We start from the raw sequence: 18,114 nt of genomic DNA on the forward strand, positions 1-18,114 counted from the left end.
TCCAGCATTGCCTCGATAAGAAACATCTTTTTGGAGAACTTAAGTGGCGCATTATTGATCGGATCTATCTGACAGCTCGTGGTGGTGATCCTCAGAAGCTTCTTAATTATCGTGAGCAACGTTGGATTTTCCAGTTAAAAACTATGCAACCCGATGGCTTAAATGCTGCCATCGAGTGGTATTCGTTGCTATGACAATGTATCAACAACGTCCGTCGTTTCCGGTCTGCGATGGTTTCTATTGGCTATCATTTTCTTTAAAAAACGGCGCAAAAATGGATCCCCGGACAAAAGACAACCAGTACTACTCAGATATGCTGCGTTTTACGATCTCACGTTAGTGCCTTGTACCTGTTGGATGTGTTGTTATCATTGTTGCTATATTGTTATTAATTCTTGTTTTTGCGTTCATAGATATTAATTGCCCTTGACGAAGGCCATTGCCGCCGAAACACGGTCCGTGTCGGGCTTCCCGGTTGTAAGAACCCATGACCATGTCTCTGGCGATCCTCCATTTTGCCTATCAAGCTAAGTTATACTTTTTGTAATAACCATAATATTGGTCACATAATGGACTATGGACTATGCACTATTGCACTTTAGCAAAAAATAATTCTAAGAAAATACAACAAGACCTATGATTATATTTTCGGTATACCTTTTGCTAATTAGCAATGAATATGTATGCCCCGATATGAGGTCTGCTTACAACTAGCATAATGTGTACTTACACGACGAATTATATGCATTGTTTGGGATCATAGCTTTTGATAAAATTCCTGTTTTTCCTCGCTATTCCCTGCCTAGTACTTTTGCACTGAGGATTTAACAATTTACACTGTTGGATCATTCACTGCTATACATTCTAATTCTCCCATCTTACTTCTTAGACTTCTGGCATTAGCATACAAACATTTCAAAGTGTGTTTTTTGTTTGTATTTTCATTCTGCTTTTTAATTGATAGGGATAAGTTAAAATGTTTTAGCTCAGGTGAGCTTTTAGTTACAGGCACTTGGACTACTTTTCTTATTATTGGAACCTCTCTGTTGGGATACCCTAATTCTAATGCATCATTAGTATCCTTTGAAGATTACCTCCCTCCGAACCATGTGCTGCTGTGCAACTGTCGGCTTTCCCCTTTGTTGTAGTTTAAAAGCTGCTCTATCTCCTTTTTAAAGGTTAGTGCCAGCAGTCTGGTTCCACCCTGGTTAAGGTGGAGCCCATCTCTTCGGAAGAGATTCCCCCTTCCCCAAAAGGTTCCCCAGTTCCTAACAAAACTGAATCCCTCTTCCTTGCACCATCGTCTCATCCACGCATTGAGACTCCAGAGCTCTGCCTGCCTCTGGTGACCTGCGCGTGGAACAGGGAGCATTTCAGAGAATGCTGCCCTGGAGGTTCTGGATTTAAGCTTTCTACCTAAGAGCCTAAATTTGGCTTCCAGAACCTCCCTCCCACATTTTCTTATGTCGTTGGTGCCCGAATGTACCACGACAGCCGGCTCCCCCCTAGCACTGTCTAAAATCCTATCTAGGTGACGCGTGAGGTCCGCCACCTTCGCACCAAGTAGGCATGTTACCAGGCGATCCTCACGCCCACCAGCCACCCGGCTATCTACATTCCTAATAATCGAATCACCAACTATGACGGCTGACCTAACCCTTCCCTCCTGGGCAGTAGGCCTTGAAGACACATCCTCGGTGTGAAAGGACAATGCACCACCTGGAGAGCGGGTCCTTGCTACAGGATCCTTTCCTGATGCACCAGGTTGATGCTCTCCTATCATGAGACCAACTTCTTCCAAGGTAGCACTAGGGCTGCCAGTCTGAAGTTGGGGCTTGGCTACTATGTTCCTGAAGTAGAATAAGATTAAAAGACCCTGAGTTTGGACACGGCACTGATTCTTGAGGGATTCTGTCAGAGAGGAAAGGAAGTGAAATTGGAACCACGTACAGAATACCAGAAAGGAGCATGACAGAAGGTAAGCCCTGAACCAGGCTAGAGAGGGAACTGAACATGTGAGAGAAGAAATAATTTGGTGCGGCACAGTGGATGGGCAAAAGGGGGATGTCTGATCTGTGTTGTTAATAAACTAGTTCCTTGTTATATGTTAGTATTTTAATTCTTTTAAAAGGGGTATTAAATATGAAACTGCTTGTTGCCATATTGTTCCCAGTTAAAATGCGACTATTTTGGAGATTGTAATATTTTAGTAGGTTAACAAAAGTAAATTCTAGATCGATGTTATATATTAGCTTTTGAGGTCTCATAGGTCCTTTCTTCAGATGTTTCTGCATCTCTTAGAGAGAAGGTAGATTTTATACACCAGGAGCACATTTCTCATGCTATTAATATTCACCATATGTTATGGAGGACAGCCATCAACAATTGGCATATGTTAATGGGCCTTTGCGTAGGGGGAGTATACGGAGGGGAAGAAAGCGAGGAGTCTCACATAGGAGATGATAATTAGCTCAGGAAAAGAAGGCAAGGTGATATAAAACAGGAGGCAGAATCCCAGAGAGCTGTGAATGAAGGCTTGTGGTGCCAGATCCCAGCGCTTGATTCCATGCGAGCAGGAGACCCAAAAGAGCAAGAGGAAATTGCTGGGTGGAAAAATGAAATAAGTGTCAGCTGATGAGTCTAGTGCTGACCAGTGCTATGGAGAATTCAGAGGGTCCTAATGTCTCGACTGAGTTTATTCTTGCCCCTTAATCTGTAGCCCCCTCCCTGTCTGCTCAGCCCAGTCACTGCAGTTGCAGCTCTGTCAGGGACCACCAGGTGTCACTATTGTGCGACGTCTGAGGCTCCCTCTCCCTAGGGCAGGGGTGGGGATCCTTTGGTCCTCAAGTGTTGCAAACCTGTCGGACAGTCAGGATATCCCTAGTGCGAGAGATTTCCATGCACACTGCCTCCCTTGTATGCAGATTTCTCTCCTGCATCATCATTGTGGATATCCCGAAAGTCTGACTGGCTTAGGTGGTTCCCAGCACAGTTTGGGGAAAGGGGCCGTGGTTCACAGTAAGAGGAGTGTGTCTTTTTTTTTTCCAAGCCAGAGGAAAAATGGATGACATTGCATTAGCCTCTAGTGGAAAGAGGAGTAGTTGGAGCTGAGACCCCCAAGGGAGAAAGTTAATGAAGGCAGCAGGACGGTGGGTGATATGGTTGTGTAGCTCCAGGAATGCAGTTTGTCTTCCTTGCTACATCTTCTCATGATAGTTAAGCCTTTGCACCCTCTCTCTGTGCAAGCATTCGGAGTTCTGCCATGTCAGCCCGCCAGGCAGCCTTTGGGAAAGGGCCGCTCGTCGTGCTGCCTGCTGGACGCTCATTGGGTTCAGCCAGGAGCCACAATCACGGTTTTGTCCTTTGAATGGTGAGGAGTAGGATAGGATTCTGTCGTGGCTGCAAGAACAAGGGCGCAGGAGGGAAGGCTTGTTCGGGTAGGACCATGAGATGTATTCCCCACGACAGATGGACTGCAGCTCTGGCGGGCGGCGGCGAGTGGCATGGCAGGCCTAGACCTTTGTGCACTGATGATGCCCCATCTTTCAGAGTTTCTGAGCAGCTTTGCATGTTTGAGCAGAGCAGTCCTACAGTTTTCACAGTGATAGGTTTTTGTATGTGACACAAACAGTGCCCCTCTTCCTCTCTCCCTCTTTATGATGAGGATTTTTTGCAGCTAAGGCAAAAAAACGTGCATGGTTGCAGCTACGGATTTCCAACTGGATCCAGTCCGCACAGTAAAAATGATGCCACTTGGAGCATCGGGTCTTTAGCATTTAATTTTGTGCAGCTGGAAACACGCGTGTCTTACACCAGCACGTCTGTGGTTTGGGGGCAGAATCCCAATCCCAGTCCCTGTGGACAACTGAGTTCCCTCTGCCTGCTCGTTACAAAACACGTCTTGATGGGGGCAAAATACCTTTACTTTAACCGGTAAAAATACAGTTTCCTGGCATTCCTCTTCTGTTTGCAGATCTCCGTCCTTAGCTGTCACGTACAAATTCTGCCTGCTCGGTTCCCAAACCCTATGTCCAGATTCGGGTGCCCCCCCCCCCCCCCCCCGACCTCTCGGCTGCTCACACGTGGGGCTTCCTTGGGTGGTTTCACGGCTTAGAGAGAAGCGGGGAGGGGGGTCTCTCTCTCTTTACATCTGAGTCTTCCTGTGGCATTTGGCATGTTGTGACGCGCTTTGAACGTGAGATACATAAAACATATTGAAAACTCTTTGGAAGTGTAATTAATGCGCAGTCAGCAAACCTGTCAGAACAAAGGAGGTTCTAAATGAATGTTCCTGGTACGATGCTCAAAGGAGTAACTTCAGGAAATATTCCTTCCCAGAAAGGCAGCGGCATCTCTAGCCAGAAGTCTTTGGGGGGGGAGCCGAAGTGACCTTTCCATGCGACACTTTCACCCCCCTGCCTTTAAATGCCTTCGAAAGACACAATAAGAAAAAGTCCTTCTGCCAAATTTGGTTAAAACCTGGCTGGTTTTGATCTCCCAGGGAAAATAGCCATTAACTTTGTGGTCAGGTCTGTGACATTTGGTATTCGGGACGGCGGGCTGGTCAGTAACTCTCGCTGGCTAGTTGATCCCCAGATGCAGGCAGGCATAGCTGTTACTGTGTGCCTGGGGGGGCGGGTGTGTGTATGTGTGTGTGTGTATATATATATATATAGCGGGCCTCTGCCACCATTCCCCCTTGCTTGTAATTTCGTCCTTCCTGCGCTGCAACGTAATAACATCTGGAAGGGTTTTGCGCAGCGGTGGCTTTCGTTCAGGTGCAGAAGTCCGTGCCTTTCTCAGAGCCCTTCCATGGCCTGTTATGAGGATAGTAGTAGGTCGCCTTTGTTCCGCTCTTAGACACGCGTCCAGTCCACGTCGGAAGCATCCCGTTTACATTTGTTTGCCCGGTCACGTTAGAAAGCTCTTTAAAGAGGCAACAGAGGGCGAGAGGAAAACCTTCAAACTGCAGCATTAGGAAAATCATGCGGAAATATTTTAACTGGTAGTTGATGCTCGTCCAGATTTATTTTTTGTCTTTTAAATCTTGAGAATTTGTGAAATTTCTTGCAGCTTAGCTATGCTGTTGTCAGTCCTGCTGCTCTGATCATCATTGCAGCCCCCATGCAGGTATTGCACTGATAAACGCAAAGCATGAAGACAAATTATATAGCCGGAGAGCGTATTTTCAGAAGACCCTCAGGCTGGTGTTGCACTGATATACGCAAAGCATGAACACAACACGGATCTCTATCAGAATCCCAAGCAGATGGGCCAGCCCAGTGGCTCGGTGACATTGTCATGTAGAGAGTCCTCGGTTCAATTTCAGATCAGCCTTTGGCACCATGGGGGTCGTCATTAAGGGCCAGATTTATAGCCTATAGTACAAGGTCCTGGAAGGAGCCTCAGAACCATCACAGCAATGACCAAACTAGGAACCGAAAGAGGAAGTTGAAATAAGACAAAAATCCCTGGCACATTGCAAATGAACAGAATCCCAGCTGTCTGTGCATGAATACAGCACAGACAGCTGAAGAGCAGATTTTTATCAGACCCCCCATGCAGGCTGATACATCTGAAGCATGAATACAACACAAACAGCTGAAGAGCAGATCTTAATCAGAGCTTCATGCAGGTGTCTCACTGATACAGCTAAAGCATGAATACAGCACAGACAGCTGAAGAGCAGATCCTCATCAGAGACCCATGCAGGCATCACACTGATACATCTAAAGCTTGAATACAGCATGGACAGCTGAAGAGCAGATCCTCATCAGAGCCCCATGCAGGCGTCACAGTGATACATCTAAAGCTTGAATACAGCACAGACAGCTGAAGAGCGGCTCTTCATCTGAAGCCATGCCGACATGCACTTGTATAGAACATGACACCAGATAAGACCCATCCAGTCTGCCCAGTTTCTTCCTGGCACATGCCATAGACCCTAGGTGATGTCTGGTTTTCTCTTTGTTTCCTCACAACTAAGAATCCGCTGTCTTTGGCCCAGGCTTTTTTTTTTTTTAAATAGAAAAACCTATGTTATCCACATTGCGCTGTTAAAATAAAAAGTACAGAAGAAAAAATTCAAATGTAGGATTAGTTTGTCTTATTAGATTGCAATCTCTCTTGAGCAGGGACTGCCTTTATTTTGTATGCTGTTTGTACGGTGTTGCGTGAGTCGTGTAGCACTATAGAAAGGTGTAGTAGTCCCATGTGGAAACAACGTGCATGTACCAATCACAGTAAGGAGGATTGAGGCATCTCGTGAGCCAGTTTTTTTTGTTTTTTTTTAAAGGCGTGCTCCGTTCCTCTCTCCTTATCCTTTCTGTATGCTTGCATCCCAGGCTTTTTGCATTGAGAGACTTCCATGCTCCACCACCCTCTCTGTGCAGAAAATTTTCCGATTTGTTACTACTGAATCCTCTGATCTCATGTTCTTTAAAATTATGTTTATTAATGTGAGAATATGAATAAACTCAATACCTATAACAATGCACTAGACCAGAAGCAGCTCATAAGATATCACAAGAGAACCCCAGCATTTAAATTAGCAAAATCGCATATTATCGTGTTTTTTGTTTCTTTTCTGCCACTCGTAACACTACAATCCAGAAACAGTTCCCAGCGCAACACTCGCACATCCCTCATGCACCATTCACACATGACACCTAACTAACGCACATTATCTTAATATTCACTTTAGGCTCAGGCTCGCAGCAACCTCTCCACTTTTCTCCATAGCAAAAAGTAATTTCTCTGAGACGGTAAGGACTTATGTCCCCGAAGGTTTTTGAATTTTCATTTTTCCATCACGGCATAAGCCTGCATTTCTGATTTCCAGGTACGGAAGACAGGCAAGATGTCTGTATTCCAGCAGGCTGGAATAACATTTTGTGGCAACAGTAAAAGAAAATACTCAACATTTTTTAGCTCTCTGCTGGGTGGGCTCAGCGATTTCTCAAACCAAAGCAGATAAATCATTTTGCCATCCCAAGGTATCGTCCTCCCCAGCAAACGCTCCATCAGAGCATGAATTTGCCTCCAGTAAGACGGCAGTTTTGGGCTATCAGTTATGATATGACAGCGGTTTGATTCCCAGATTTTCATCCTAGCTCCCATTTCTCTCTCTGGTCAGATTGGCAGGCTCGGAGCAGCTTGAATGACCACGACATCTCATGCAAATCCCAGGGCCACACCTCATTGATTAGCCGACGTACGCAAGTGTTTAGCATCTGGCTGTTGTCGAATATGCTCAGCCCAGATTTTTAACTTCTTAAATTTAGGTCCAGTTTCAATAAAAGCTTCATCATTTTCAGTAAAAGTCAGAGGTTTAAGGTCACCGTTGCAACAGCTTAAACAATAATGTCTAGTTTGAAAATAAGCAAATTATGTCTAGGAATATCCTGTTCTTCCTGTAGCTGTTGATATGTATAAAACTGATGAAGTTCAGGATCTAGAGAATGTCCTAAGCAATGCAGCCCTTGTTGCATTGCTTAGGTGGGTTACCCACCAGCCGTAAGAACAGGGAAATGCTGCTCCTAAGTTTGTGCAAACCTCTCCCCCATTTCCATGCTTTCCTGAATGCTGGAAACCAAAATCCCCATGCTCCCTTTGTGGGGGAGCTTAGATCTATCACAACGCAAGAGGTTTACTGGATGATATGCTCGCGCCCAGCTCCTCCAACGATTTGTCAGAATCAAATGTATTTTTTATGGCACCCAATCCTGTATGTAACACAGCAAAGAGGCCCCATTAAATGCCGTTAAACCTGAGAGAGCCAGAGCTTCCTGACGTTTGGGTGTGGTCCTCTGATCTCTTGTTCTCAAACTTCCCTTCCCCTAAAAAAGGTTTCTTCTTGTCCATTATTTTTACTCCTCCTCTCCTCTCCCTTAGGAGGGGGTTGGGCAATTTTGATCTTCAAGGGCCCCTAACCTGTCCAGATTTCAGGGAAACCCTCATGAATATGGATGCAATGTATCTGCATGCAGTCTGGGACTGTGCATGCAAATCTAGCTCATGCATATTCATTACATAGATCCTGGAGACCCAGCTGGTTAGGGAACCTTGAGGACCAGAGTTGCTCATCCCTGCTTTAGGGAATACATGTTTAGATCCGCGTGTCTCATCTTGTAGGGTTTTTGGTGCAGACTCTCCACCACTCTGGCTTGCCTGTACTCTTTCCGCATCCTTAATTGTAATGATTTGTGCACTGGCATTTTCACCATTTTTTAAAAAACCTTTCTACTTGTTGTAACTCGGCCTCTGCCGCTAACACTTCTCTGTCTTGCCCTTTGCCTCGCTGCCCTTGGATATCATTGGAGGAAGATATGACAAAACATCTTAGGCACCTTCTGGGTCCACCGAAGGGGGCCCACTCCAAGGTAACATAAGAAAAGATTATTTTACAGAAAACTGTGGTGGAGCGCCTCCCGAGTTAGAAGCCAGAATGGCAACAGAATTCAAGAAAGCCTGGAATCTGCACAGACAGTCCTTAGATACGAGGATGAGCCTGAGAGTAGGCAGGCTCTGTCTTATTTATTTAAATAGTATCTGTTACTTGTCCATCCACCATTTCAAACGAGTTAGAGGAATATCCATAATAAAAATACTAACAATAATGTACTTACTCCATAGACATCAAGCACACACACAAACAATACAAAAGAACACAAAACCCACTGCTACATTCCCAAATTGTAATCAGCAATTAAGCCTGCCTTGAACGGCAGTAGTAGAGCTGACTAAATGTTACTGCTAGGCTTCCAAAGGCTCAGCTGCCAACAGTAGCAAGCTCACTCCCAAAAGCTTGTACAAAGAGAGCGTAAGATGTTTTCCTACCACTACCTCATCCCTGAAATTCGGTGGCAGAGATTTTCACGTCGATGGACCTGCAGCCTTTAAGGTCCACTCGCATGTCATGGTAAGATGTAACCACTGAATGGGAGGGGACCTCCAGCAGATTCTTCCCTAATGACCTCGGCGTGCGAGTCGGAGTGTAAAATTTTAACACTGATGCTGTACTAGATGGATCATTATCACAGAGAGCTTTATGAACCATGGTAAGCATTTGTAATCGAATGCGCCAAGCCCCAGGTGTAGCCAGTGTAAAAGGAACAATGCAGGCGATATATGATCGTTGCGCTTAGCCCCCCCAGTAAGGACTCTGGCAGCAGCCTTCCGAAGAGTCTGCCTGACAAAGTGGAAGCCGGATCATGGCAGGCAAAACAAATGTAACCACAGATTTCCCTTGGGCATGGAAAGTAAGCGATGTATCATAAACCACTCCTTAGATTCCGGACCTGCTTAGAAAGTGGAAGGGCCCAGTCATCGCATAGGGATCTGGTTAGGATAATCAGTTTGATCTTCTCTATATTAGGCGTCACTCGGTCTGCTGTCATGCATTGTTTGGTCCAGAGCATTGCTGATCTCACCTTGGAGAGCCTTGAGCGCCCATGGTGGAGCAAAGATTTAATGGGCACGAAGAATTGCCCATTTTATTCCAATAAGTACTGATTTCAGTGTCTGAGACTCCAGCACTTTGAAATAAACGTATCTCTAGGTGTATCTTAATGACTTTGAATAGGAAAATTGAGAACAAGTCAGAGAGTTTTTCTGATTGGAAAAGATGTGAAAATTGCTCAGGGGAAAACAGAGTATTGGTAAGAACATAAGAAAGTGCCATTCTGAGTCAGACCAAGGGTCCATCAAGCCCAGCATCCTGTTTCCAACAGTGGCCAATCCAGGCCATAAGAACCTGGCAAGTACCCAAAAACTAAGTCTATTCCATGCTACCATTGCTAATGGCAGTGGCTATTCTCTAAGTGAACTTAATACGGTAGCAGGTAATGGACTTCTCCTCAAGAACTTATCCAATCCTTTTTTAAACATAGCTATACTATCTGTATCATCCCTAGGACCATCATCATACTGCTGTGTTAATTGATAAACTGGGAAAAAGTTCAGAGGGATTGCTTCCAGGATTATGAATCTTTCCAGCCATATCAGTTCTTTTCAACCTCATGAGAAAGAAATCTGTAGCACTCGGCCTGAGATATGAAGTCTTTGTTATCAGGGTTTTAACTTTTTCCACTGCCTGTCAGCTCTGTGAAGGCACTCTCTTTTTTCTGAGTGAAGTTCTGTAGTAAACCAAGGAGTGAGATGAGATCTATGTCAAAAAAATCTTTCTTTTACTGGACCATATCTGTAGGGCATCATCAACAATCAGGGCGGACTCTGTGTATTCAGACCAGGCAACCAATGCTCAGAGAGCTGTTTACAGTAGACGGTCTTGATAATGATAGAATGGGAATTCAAGGACAATATTCAAATGCTGTTACATCGGGAATAGACAGACTCTCCATGGTCTTTGCAGCCTTCATCAACTGTTATTTTCTTTTTATTTATATTCTGCTTTTCGGGCACTTCAAAGCAGATTACGTTCAGGTGCTGCAGGCATTTCTCTATCCCCTGAGGGGCTCACTGTCTTAACACATAAATAAAAATAGTTATGCATGTAAATGTAACATACTGTCATAGCCATTTTCAAAAGCCATTTACCCCCGTTAAGTGCACTTAATGTGGGTAAAACCTTCTGACAATCCCATGGCATATATTGTAGTAATTTTCAAAAGCACACTTACATGTGTACCACACATCTACCCATGTAACACCCAGTTTTAAGCGTGCAAATGCTTTTGAAAATCAGGCCCTTCGTTTATACTTGAGGGTGAAGTGTCTTGTCCAAGGTCAGAAGGGGCGCGTCATCTAGGTTTTCTGGGTTTCTCTGTTTCTAGACTTAGACTGGCCGTCCTTTGGGGTAGGATTGTCGTAGCCGGGTGAATTCTTGTCTGTAGAGCTGTGTACTGTGGTGCTGCGCATCGTAACAGTTCTGGTCCCATACTGTGTCTAATCGTGATGCTTGTTGAGTAACTATGACCGGATAATAAAGGTGATTGTTCTGCCTCTTGCTTCTCTTTGAGGTCCTGCTTTTCTTTCTCTTTTGGCAGGGGGTTCATCTATGACAGCCGGAACAACCTCCAGATGCGGGGACTGGTCATATTGCTCATCTCAAAGGCAGCGGGCCCCAGCAAGACGGACGATCTCTCCCTCCAGCGTGATATGGTCAGCGGAATTTACTCAAGGTAGGAAGCAAGCATCTCCCAGACTTCGTTGTTTGGGGCAATCTTTTCTATTCTTTTATGTTTTTCTTCTCTGCAAGCCCCCTTTTCTTACTCTCACCCGTTCGACTGCCACTGGAGAACAGAACCCTCTGCTCCTCCGTGATTTCCAGATGCTGCAATCTGTATTTTGCTAGCGTCTCTGGTATTCTCAATATGTATTCTGCAGTCTTCCCATGCTCTCGAGCGCATTCGGCACTTTTAGATTCCGGGACATTTTATAAATACAATCATGCACTCTGCGGCCTTTCTTAAAGGATTTTTCTGCACGTCCCAAAGCTGAAGGGCGGCCCTGTGACTTGCAGTGAACTCAGAGCAGCTGTCTGTTGTCAGCCCCGAAGATCGCCACTTGGGGGGGACCATCGCGCTGACTCAGAGGCAGACTCTGAGCCCAGCTTTGCAGAGGGGCCTGGGTTTGAAGCTTGAGGCAGCGTTCACAGCCCTTGGGAGGAAAGGTGTCCCAGTTATTCTGCAATGGTGGCACCTAGTGGTTGGACTTAGGGGGCCACAGAGGTGACTGAGCTGAGTTGGGAGGGGGATGAAAAATAGGAAAAAAAATCCCCAGGCAGTTTTGGATGAAGGCTGGTGGAGCTGTAGCCCAAAGGTAGCCATTTATGATTGAGCCAGATGCCCAAAAGAGCAGGGAGGAAACTGCTGGTTCCCTATAAAGTGAGCTCTGTTGGCAGCTGACGGGAGGTGTTTGTGAGATGCAGGGTGTGCGGGACGCTGTCCGGAGCACAGGTCTGTGAGCCAGTGTGTCCTCACAGTCCCTGCCTCGCGTCTTTACAAACAGGAAGCTTGTGGGAGGAGGTGGCAGTGGAGCTGACGCGGGGACTGATCATAGCTTTCCCTCCAGCTCTTTTCATGGCACATTTCTTAGTGTGGTCTGTGTTTTTAAGTAAAATGAACTTCAGAGTTGTAGCTTTTTTTTTTTTTTTTGTAGATATAAAATATAAATGTCAATGTGAGATTCTTTGAGGAGGAGTGGCCGGTGCTTACAGGAATGGCTGTGAAGCAAAGTTCGACTCTCGTTTCTCCCACTGACGCCCCTTGTCACCTTGGGCAAGTTGCCTCAGATACCCTCTTAGATTGTAAGCTCTCTGGGGAAGGGACCTCTCATAGCTGAATCCTCATATCAACACTGTACAGTGCGGAATAAATCTGGAAATGTTATCATTCGTGATACCCAATAGGTGGAATGCAGATTTGGGTTCTGATACAATACTTTCACCCAGCATACTGCATGGACAGAGTGAACTCCTGGACTGGGCTTCAGCTCAAGTGGCCTTTTCTTGTGCATCTATCCAGGCGTGTTCCCCTGCTTCCTCTACCCCTCCCAGTTCGGCCAGGGCCACCAGCCACAGCTCTCTGCCATGGGCCCTCGGTCTGGCTGCTGATCCCCAGGCAGAAACCGCGTCCGGGGCTCTAACCCGGTTCTCCACATAGCAGCAGCAGCTCTGATTGACCCATTGTTACTTGTTGACGACGCTGGGTACTCGCTGACCTATGGTCATAAAGGACTGAAAGCTGCTTCAGCCGGGCGGGGATTTATTTATTTATTTATAATTTATTTATTTATAATTTTTTATATACCGCCGCTCATCAAAGATATCACGTCGGTGTACAGTGAACAGGAACTAACGCCGGAGCGTTATACATTTAACAGGGTTATATAAGCGTTATACATTTAACAAAGGTAAGTATATAAATATTTGAACATAAAACAAGTATTTGAACCCATGTGATGTGATTTGATTTGAACCAAGTGATTTGAACCCATGGATGGAGTTGTCTCGGAATGAACGCCAGCTGATACCCCTCTTCGTGCTGCTGTTGGACACGTCCCTGCCCATCATAAGAGCGCGCGTATTTTAATTTCCTGCCGAGAGAGGACAGGGCGATGCCAGGAACGTGTAGTTCGCGTGAGAGCGAAACAAGCCCCAGACTTCCTTGTGTCTTTTCCTGCAGGAGCTGCCGAACTCTTGACTGGCCGCTGTAAATTCCACACTCTTTTTTTTTTTTTTTTTTTTTCTCTTGCCTCTCTGCTGTCTGATGCACACAAGCTCCCCAGCATTTACAAAGCTTGTTCCTCAGGGTTTTGCCCGCTAAGCTAGGGTCCATTTGATTCTGGAATAGTTAGCAGTGATTCATTACTTGCTTTCCTGTAGCCCTAGCGAGAATTGAGTCAATTCTTCCAGTACTTAATCCATAATTACACCAACCCAGGCTATTTTTTTTTTCATTCTGCTGCTTACTTTGGAAATGCAACCAGTGACATACATGTATACACTGTGTGTTTTTTTTTCCACAAGGAGCTGCAAGCCACCAGCATATGAAATGTGGTAGTTGGTATGCTTCAGGTGTTGGTGTTAAGGCTGAAGAAAATGGCTCAGGATCTAATTCCGCCCCCTACAGGCGGAGGCGAGCAGTTCCAAGTCCCTGCCTTTGCTCAGAGGTGACATCTGGTGACTGGAACCAGGGTGCCCAAGTTTCACGTCCCGCAGGGAGCGGTGGATTTTGGCTCCAGGTTGAGGGCCATCGCCGTAAAGGCCGAGACAGGTGGGGGAGGGGGGGAACCCCGGGTGGCTGTGAATTAAAGGCTCCTGCTGCTGCAGCCCAGTTACAGGCTGGCTGCTGAGCAAGAAGCCCGAAGGATCAGGAAGAATAAATAAGAAGTCTCTATTCCAGTCTGGGTGCACTGACTTGGGGTTTCATCTTCGAAAGCGGGTAAAACGTCCAGAGAGCGTCTGCCGGAAGAAACGCTGACTGCCGGGGTTAACAGCAGACCTCCAGCACGGTCGTTACAGGGGGCAGGACTCTGGAAGTGACCGACAGCACCCTTCTCGTGCCAGCCTGCGTCCGTGGAAGTGGCTGGGAGCCCCTGATGCCGTTTGGGGGTGCTTGCGATCAGGACGGCTACCTCAGGTGGAGGAAGGGACAGTGAAGCCAGAGATGGAAAGGGGATTACTTATGTTTCTCAAACAAACAAACAAAAAAAAAATCACTCACAAAACCCTCCCCCCCCCCCCCCCCCCCCCCCCCAGCTGCTCATGTGCTTGCATCCATACACAGCCACAAAATACCTATGAGGGCTGCTATTAAGAAAAATATCAAAACTGTAGCAAGGGTGGGCGTTTTTGTAACTTCTCTGTTAGATCGGGTGGTTCCTGTGCATTTAAACAGCATTTTCTAAAGGCTTAACGAGGGTATACTAACAAAGATGTTTTGAAAAAGTTTAAAATGTGCTAATTGAAAAAGAAATGAAACTGAAATTAAAGGATACATATTATGGATATTGCATGATATCTGAAACTTTATAGCCCACCGAAAGGCCTTCTAGGGCCTTTAATATTGTCCTGTCTATATCTAACACTCTGGACTGAGGACGAAGGGAACACTCCTCAGGGTTGAATCAGCGAGAATGAAAGGGGGCCGATCCAAGATGGCATCTCCCAGGGTGAAGCAGGGCTGCCGAGCTCCTGAACCTGTCTTCTATTTTTACTACACTTTCTTTTTCATTCATGCCCTTAAAATGGGAAGAGAAAGCAAAGACCCCAAGGACTTACCCTCAAGAGTCCACTCTTCTTCCTCAGCAGATTGTGAAATGCTCTGGGTGTTGCTACAGAGCAAGCCACTGCTGAAGCCGGCTTGAGAGCGGCCAATCAGCCAGAGTCCTACATCATCTTAGGTCCCGAAGCCAGAGGAGCATAGCCTGGATACCTGGGGGTGAGGGTGGAGCTGTGGAAGCAACCCTGCTGGAGATGTTGCTGGTGAGCGAAGTGTTACTGAAACTGGTAGGCTCTTTGGGGAAGGGGAGGAGGCCAAACTGTGTGGGAAGCAGACCCCTGCTCTCCAGTCTCTGCTACTCCAGAGCCACTGACTACCAAGGCAATGGGCCTGTGGGAAAGAGGTGACAATCACTGGCGGGGATGAATGGCAAACAAGCTCACCAAGGAGATAGACTGGAGGCTGACCTGCAGCCAGCTCATGAATTGAGAAGTGTGCTGATGGGCCACTTTGACCGTAGTTGACAGGTCCTTATTTAATCTCTCACAAAATGTTTTCTTTTACAAATGCTTGGCAGAGGAAGCAGGTACAGCCAAAGGAACAGCTGACCCTCCATACTGAGAAGTTGTCAGCGGAAGGGAACAAAGCAGAATTCTTGCATATAGCCAATCTTTCCCTAATCCAGGATAAATGAGCAATACACAGGAAGCATGATACGCTTAAAAATCAGGCCAGAGGATTAAATATGAGACTTCTGGATGTCCCATGGTCTCCTGTGATTTCAAACACCAAAAAGAGGTCTAGATAAAGGTTCACACAGTCCAAAGATCCGAAAAGTTTTAATCCAAAATTCTTTTTTATTTTTACATCTGGCAACTCCACTGTAAATAATGTTTTATTCCAAGGGGAGTCCCCTGACACGGACTCGTGTTTCGCCGAGGCTGCGTCGGGAGGGACACACAGGAAATATCAACAGTTCTACAAACAAAGTGTCAAAGAGGACTATGTTAGAAATGGGAACAGTGCCGAACAAAATATATACTCACAAACATAAATCCTACCTTCATCAGGTTTCAAAGGTAATATGGCAGGGAGCGTGTCTTACTCTATTATGGGGGTATTCTTAAACTCTGTCAAAGAAGGCGCCAAAGGATCGCGGGCCAATCAGCTAAAGGGACGACCCACCAATCAGAGTGAGAGTCGGGTATGTCCAATGAGAATCAGGTAAAGTAAAACCACTCTGTCTCCTTGTTTAAACCAGCGGGGGTAACAGGGTTTAGCAGATGTATCCATTTCTGCTCACGTCGGATCAAATGCTCATCAAAGTTACTGCCTCTGGTGGGAGTGGCCACAACCTCCAGAACAAAGAAAAACAAATCGGACTCAGTGTGTGGAGATGCAGTCCAATGGTCCACTAATGGAGCCAAATCATGGGAATGTTTGATATTTGATCTGTGCTCTATGATTCTGGTCCTGACCTGTCTCCTAGTCTTACCCACATACAGTTTGTCACAGGGGCATCGTATGACGTAAATGACCCCCTTCTGAGCTGCAGTCAGAATTATCATGTAATGTAAAGCATTTACCTGAACCAGGATGAGTAAACTGAGAAATTATGGTGGTGGGTTTGCAAACGGAACAGTTTCCACATGGTTTATGGGTACAAACAGTATACTTAATAGGCTGTCTCAAAGTCGAGTCCGAATGTATTAATAAATCTCGCAGACTTTTACCCCTGCGGTAAGTAAACCTTAAAGCTCCCTGAAACAAATTTTGAAAAGACAAAGTGTGCTAATGTCTGTGGATAATTTGAGATATGGGATTACTCAGTGTTGAGAAAGGTAAAATACAGTTTAGAATTTTGTCTGTATTTTTTTGTGATGGGAGAAATAGCAAATCCCTGTTTACATTCAAAGCTCTTTTAAAAGCTAACTTTAGGAGGGTACTCTCTCAGCCTAAACCGAGAGGACATCTCCTTAGCTTTAATAACAAAGTCAGCCTTTGATGAGCACAGTCTATGTAAGCTCAGGAACTGTCCGGTGAGTATGTTTTTCTTCAATACTCTAGGGTGACAGCTGTCAAATTTAAGAATAGTGTTACGATCAGTATCCTTGCGGAAGATCGTTGTGGAGAAGGAGAGACTGTCAAAGGTTATTAACATGTCCAAAAACGATATCTGAGAGGGGTGCATGCTAAAACTAAACTGTAGATGGGGAGTACATTTATTTATTTATGTGTTTGTTTATTTATTTATTTAAGGGTTTTTATATACCGCGGCCCGTTAGCAAACATCACCTCTGTTTACAATGAACATTAACTTAGCAAAAAGCTTTACAATCCAAACCAATTATATAATGACACATAGCTGTTAACGTAGAAACTATTAAATAATTAATATCAATTAAATTCGGCAGGGGCGCATAAGGCAGGAGGATCAAGAGCAACAGTACAAAATTAACAGTACAAATATATACAATTTGGGAATATGGAACAACACGTAGATTTCTTGAGTCAGAATTAATTGACAGATAAGTTACAATATAAAGAATATTGCAAGTAAAAAGGTCATAATGGTGTGCTTAGCGTTATTGAATAAATACTGATTGCTATGAATAGGTAATATAGTATAAATGGGAATTAAATATTATTATCTGAAGGGAAGTGTTCATAAATTGTAGGCTTGTTTGAACAGCCATGTTTTCAGGTTCTGTTTAAATTTCTTGTGGCAGGGTTCCTGGCGCAGATCTGTGGGTATTTTGTTCCACAGGTTGATTCCAGCTATCGTGAATGATCGTTCTCTTGTTGAAACATATTTTATATGTCTATGCGTTGGAGTAGCGAGTTTAGCCTGGTGCATTTTTTTCTATTGGTCTGTCTGATGTATGGAATGTAAAATACTCAGGGAACCAATGCATATCTTGGTTATATAATGACTTGTGTATAAGGGTAAGAACTTTGAATAATATCCTAGATGCGATCGGAAGCCAGTGTAGGAATTGTAGAGCTGGAGTAATGTGATCGTGGCAGTGCGTGTTAGTAAGCAAACGCGCAGCTGCATTTTGTAGCATCTGTAATGGTTGTATTGAGCTATTTGGTAGACCTAGTAATATGGAGTTACAGTAGTCCAATTTAGATAATATAGTAGCTTGTAGTACAGTCCGGAAGTCATTCGGGTGTAGAAGTGGTTTGATCCTTTTCAAAGTATGAAGTTTATAGAAACCATTTTTAATGATGGAAGTAATAAATTTTTTTAATGTAAAATGTTTGTCAATTATAACACCAAGGCTGCGGACTTGTTGTATAGTGTGATGGTCAGATAGAGATTGTTGAGTGGGGCTAGCATGGTTGTTTTGTGGAGAAATAATGAGAAGCTCTGTTTTGTTGGTATTTATTGCCAATGAGTTTTCAGTTAGTAGATTCTCAATTTCTG

At 44.9% G+C, this 18,114-nt stretch overlaps 1 protein-coding gene across 1 annotated transcript in view; it reads left to right on the plus strand.

The window, feature by feature from the left end:
* PDSS2 (decaprenyl diphosphate synthase subunit 2) overlaps positions 1–18,114 on the plus strand; it is a 325,971-nt gene that overhangs the window by 145,633 nt on the left and 162,224 nt on the right. Inside the window, exon 2 of the mRNA XM_029595318.1 lies at positions 11,007–11,141. Coding sequence (XP_029451178.1) covers positions 11,007–11,141 — 135 coding nt within the window. The remainder of the gene's footprint in view (positions 1–11,006; positions 11,142–18,114) is intronic.

The sequence above is a fragment of the Rhinatrema bivittatum genome, chromosome 3, assembly GCF_901001135.1.
Source record: "Rhinatrema bivittatum chromosome 3, aRhiBiv1.1, whole genome shotgun sequence".
NCBI classification, from domain to species: domain Eukaryota; kingdom Metazoa; phylum Chordata; class Amphibia; order Gymnophiona; family Rhinatrematidae; genus Rhinatrema; species Rhinatrema bivittatum.